Below are 5,182 nucleotides of genomic sequence, written 5' to 3'. Positions count from 1 at the left end.
GGTTAGCAAACCTAAGGGAATATGGAATTGTTTTCCAGAAAACATATGATGCATCCCAATTTGCCTACTTGTACTACACTCTAGAAGTGTTCACTTTCCGCATTTGTAAAAAAGTATATACTTGTGCGAGTAAGCTTTGGGACACACTACCTTGTTAACAGATCACCATGTTGTTAAGTTACGTCCAGTCTATCATCTTGACATTTCTTTCATATTTATCTACCTTATTGGAGAAGCAGCAGCAGGGTTATCTGCCATTCGAGTTAATGTCAAAACATCTTTATGAAAGTTCACATTGTTGCAGATGAAATGCAACTCTGAAAATGCAGTTTAAATGCTCCAGTTGGCTAGATATTAAGCCTTCAAACTACTTTACCGAAGCCTCTGTACTTGATGGTTGGTCTCACGTGTCCGCCATGTTTGTTCACTTTTCACCCGTGTTTGTAGTTCTAATAAATTTTAGATCCAATGTGCAGTGCACTGAGGGCATTATCAGCAATTGCTTCTGGATGCTTCTACACTTCTGAGTTTGGTAAACAATCTGGGAACCTTTGGCAAACTCTTTTCAACATACTATTCTTTGGGACATAATATACTATGTTTGAATACTATTTGGGATGGATAGCATGTGAATTGGGACGCAGCATTAAACAAATTCAAGCAAGGACCATTATTAATGCTTATTTTCCAACACTTTCCAGCATCTAATGTAATCAGAATCACAAACTTTAAAAAGATTAAGGAACCATGGGAAAGCCAGTAATATCAGGATATTATTTTGCACCTTTCACACAACTTTAACGCCCAAGAACAGACCATACACTCAAAGATGGTTTTACTTCTGGACTTTTATTTCAATCCGTTGTACAAAATTTAGGAGGTTCCCTGAGGAAGAGCTCCCTGAGTCCTCTGAACGGAGACCCTGGTGTGAGTCTTGGCCAGATGATCAGTGAATTCCTGAAAGACAAAACACACGTCAGCTTCAAGAACAACAAGACAAGTTAGCAGAAACAAACATATAAACAAGCATTACCTGGTAAGGAGACTTGGTGAACACTGTTTCCTTCCAGAGATCAGGGGTCAGGTAGCTGTAGGTCTTTGAGATCGCGTCAAAGGTGGCCTTGGCTACAGATGACAATGCGTCAGTTACTAACAGACTCATTCATTGATTACTGCATCCTGAAATGCTGGCATTCAAACTCAATCTCTTACCAAAGTTGCCCAGAGTAGCGGTGCAGCCCCTGGCAGAGGTGTAGCAGTCGTCAATACCAGCCATCATCAGCAGCTTCTTGGGCACAGGAGCAGACACGATACCAGTACCACGGGGAGCAGGAATGAGACGCACCAGGACTGAACCACAGCGACCGGTCACCTGAACAAACACATTTCAGCCATTAAAGAAGCTCGCTTTCAGAGTAGGACTCACCCTCATCATCCAAGATTTGTAGAGTAATTAAGGTTGAACACACACAGATTGCTCTGGTGGTTCTTCCAAATTGCAGCTTTAAAATGTCTCACAAAGATCTTACTTCGCCAAACTATTGGTTGATTTCATGACCCCCTAATAATGGTCATGCTACTTTTAGAGTTGACACTTAAATTCTAGGTGATGCACTGAGTTTGGCTTATCAAGAATAGTTGAGGTTTAGGCTATTTTTTAAGTATGTACTGAAAAGTCATGCACTTGTGTGAGGGGGATAGTTAATGCTGAAAAGAGTTAAAGAAATTGATAATTTAACTAGAAAAGCTGGTCTGGATATACATTAGTCAATGTTTGAAGTGGATATAAACCTTTTATTAAATTGGTCCTTAAACTACTGAACATCCATTCTTGTCTTTTTAAATCCATCTAAAATGTTGACTGCTGCTTATACAAACACGTTTGCCAGGTGGATTTTCAGTACAAATGTAATAACTCGCCTAAACCTAGACTCACCTTTATAAATATATAAAATGCATACCTAGAATCCACCTAAAATTTCCCTTTGACTATTAAGGGCATAAACCAGCAATAATTAGGCTGAGAGGGATGTTTTTTCCTCATCTGAGATCATGTAAAGCCATTTGTAGCTACAATTTGGAAGATTAAACCAATATGTCCAACAAGGGCTGCATGATTAATCTAAAAAAAAGATCAATCTCGATGTGACCCTACACACGATCTTAATTCAGCTTTTTTATGATTCAGCCAATTATATAAAGGCTGTCACAAATATTCACATTTTATTTTTGTTGCTTAGCAAATGGACAAATGATGTTAAAAGTGTCACATACTGTATTTATAAGGTATAATTCACCCCAAAATATAGTTTCTGTTTCTCTTAATGTAATGACTTATTTCTTGGCTGCGAAATCCCACACAAGCTGATGCACTGTTTACAATAGAGAAGACACGCGAATTCCCACTAATGACGTCTACTTTAGTGAACAGGTAATGAAGTCTGAATAAAGTTCAGTTTGTTGCACAAAGCGATTGTTAGGGAGGCGCGTGGGAAGTATGATTTGCATGCATTTTTTTTTACTTCCTGAAAGTGACGGTAGCTATAAATGCACTCGGCAATGAAAGTGAAACTAAAAGTTCAAACATTTAAATGATCATATCACATTTTACAGTAATGATTAAGACAAGCATTTGATATGGTCTTTTTTCTTTAACAGCAAACAATATATCTACAAAATCCTGAGAAAATCGACATCTTAAGCTAAAAGAAAATCATAATTCCTATTTTAGCAAGAATCGTGCAGCTCTACATCTAAATATAAAGAGAATTTTTTTTGGATGTCAATCAATTTCATTTCTTTTTGACTGGAGCAATAAACAGATTAACAAATGGGGCGATTTGACTTCTTCCAGAATCATAGTAATCCTTTAAAATAAAGATGTATTCCTATTTAATGCCATATCAGCAACAGAAGCTATTTTCATGGCAGAAACACTTCATTGATAAATATTCAATCAAATAAACTATGCATAAAAATAAAATGAGGGAAGATTTTCTTTAAGATTAAGTGCAGAACTCGTCATAATGTGCAGCAAATAGTCTCTGCAGACTGACCTTGCATGGCACGGTGTGTGGCTTTCCGATCTTGTTACCCCAGTATCCTCTTCTGACGGGAATGATGGACAGCTTGGCCAGGATGATGGCTCCTCGGATAGCGGTGGCCACTTCTTTAGAGCACTTCACCCCCAGACCAACATGGCCATTGTAGTCACCGATAGCAACAAAGGCCTGGAAGATGGAGATGCATCAATGATTAAATTAATGTGCATGCAATCGGGCTGCTGCGTGTCAGTAAGGACGAGGTCAAGTCACCTTAAACCTGGTGCGCTGACCGGCCCTGGTCTGTTTCTGGACAGGCATGATCTTCAGGACTTCATCCTTCAGCGCCGATCCCAAGAAGAAGTCAATGATCTCAGACTCCTGGAGAAACAGGCATTATTAAAGTAAGAGTGTGTAAGCTGCGTCTACAAATCTTTTCATACTGAGACATGCATCAGGTCAAAAGTGTGAACAAGTTTAAAAAACATTTTTATTTAATGTCATGGCAGCAACAATACCTATTATCGTGGCAAAAACAACTAATTTTTGGAGAATTTGTTTATTTTTTTTAATACATAAACTAAACTTTTAGCTTTATTGCATTTTAAAAATAATTTTTTTCCCCTTGTAAACCTTTGGTTTGAGAAACAAGTCTGACTTTTTAATAATTCAATTCTATGCCTTGGTTAATTACATTTAGCATATTTGGAGTTCAATCATGTTCACATTTGTTGGAAAATAACTTGCCCAACTTTAAAAATTGGGAAAACTTTATATTTTGATGCTATAGTATTACAATAAACTAGTCAAAACAAGCCTAAAGTAACTCACCAGCTAACAAATAAGAATTAAAACAATAGTTGGTGTCATTTAAAGTGTTACTTGACAATGCACAGAAAACTTTATTCCAATGATGCTTAAATGTTACCAGGGTTTGACAATTTGGCTTGGATATTGCATCAGATCTGATTGTTTACATTATCTACAATGAAAAAAAGCTTTTATAAGAATTAAACTATTGGTCAATGTGGCAAAATGTTCATTTTAGGCACTGAAAATAGTACCCAAAATATTCTATGCATTTATTTTTAATTATGGATGCATGTCAGTCTGGAAACAACCTAATAACATTATTCAATACAAAGTAAAGCTAGTAATGATTATAGTAGGTAAATAGAAAACACTGTAATATATACACCATATTATACATATATAATGGCCAGTTTTCATGTCAACTTCAATACCTTGATTGGCAGAGAATACAGATAGATCTCCTCCAGGGACTTGATCTTCATGTCCTTCACCAGACGACCAAGTTTGGTCACAGGCACCCACTATATACATGATAAGACAAATATAATTTAACACATAAAAACTGATGATAAGCTACACTTTATAGGATTTTACGGTTTCTAGAAGACATTTATTACAATTTGTGTTGCGTGTCTATAAATGTGAATCTTAAAGCATTAATTCGCATGCATTAAAGTATATAATAAAATAATGCTTTACCTCCTTATCTTCGGATTTTCCTCCCCGGGCACCGCGGCCTCTTCCACGGCCCCTGCCGCGGCCACGACCGCGACCCCGGCCGCCAGTGCCGAAACCTCCGCGAAAACCTCCTCTACCACCGGCGTCGTCCGCCATTTGCTTTGGAATAGAAATGTAAACATTTTCCGTTAATTAACACGTTATGAATATCGTTATAGTTATGACACATGCCGATTAACATGCGCTTGTTGCGTTACTATCGTTACATTAACTATCATGTAACTTACACTATAGCTGATAAAATAAAGCCGTACGCATTACTTATTTTAAACATGTTAACAATATCATCTATTTATACGACTGATCACCCGTGCCGCCATTTTTGCGCTCGTCTAGTCTAGTTACGATAAAAATAAAACATTTACACTAAAATCATATAATTAATTTCTTCATCATGTGGTTAAAAATCCACGCGCACACATGTCCTGAACACATTTTGATGTTTTTATTTTGCGATTGCAGGGATAGCAGCAGATGCAGATAATCAGAGCGAGAAACCCATGTTGACTTACGTGATGTGTATTCAGGAAGAAGAAGGCCGCACGAGAGTTCGCGCAGGATTTATACTACGCCAATCCTCGCGAGATTTC

At 37.4% G+C, this 5,182-nt stretch overlaps 1 protein-coding gene across 2 annotated transcripts; it reads right to left on the bottom strand.

Annotated features, from left to right (window-relative positions):
* Positions 1-830: 830 nt before the first annotated feature.
* On the bottom strand, positions 831-5,134 carry rps2 (ribosomal protein S2). 2 transcript variants are annotated; one of them, XM_005163871.6, is made up of 8 exons: positions 5,105-5,134; positions 4,554-4,691; positions 4,286-4,375; positions 3,315-3,422; positions 3,057-3,230; positions 1,213-1,372; positions 1,034-1,125; positions 831-957 (listed from the first exon to the last, which is right to left on the bottom strand). In XM_005163871.6, exons 2-8 carry the CDS (start codon positions 4,686-4,688, stop codon positions 874-876), a joined length of 843 nt encoding a protein of 280 aa, XP_005163928.1. In that variant the 5' UTR covers positions 4,689-4,691; positions 5,105-5,134; the 3' UTR covers positions 831-873.
* Between the last annotated feature and the right edge of the window lie 48 nt (positions 5,135-5,182).

The sequence above is a fragment of the Danio rerio genome, chromosome 3, assembly GCF_049306965.1.
Source record: "Danio rerio strain Tuebingen ecotype United States chromosome 3, GRCz12tu, whole genome shotgun sequence".
NCBI lineage: Eukaryota > Metazoa > Chordata > Actinopteri > Cypriniformes > Danionidae > Danio > Danio rerio.
The sequence above is the reverse complement of the archived record's forward strand: the minus strand, read 5'-3'. Positions and strand labels throughout refer to the sequence as shown.

Coding starts and splice junctions, on each gene's coding strand:
- rps2 (XM_005163871.6), bottom strand. CDS start 4,688: ATGGCGGACGACGCCGGTGGTAGAGGAGGTTTTCGCGGAGGTTTCGGC. Junction 3,423..4,285: donor TGTATTCTCTGCCAATCAAG/GTATTGAAGTTG, acceptor CTGTTTCTCCAG/GAGTCTGAGATCATTGACTT. Junction 958..1,033: donor TCACCAAGTCTCCTTACCAG/GTAATGCTTGTT, acceptor TTTGTCTTTCAG/GAATTCACTGATCATCTGGC.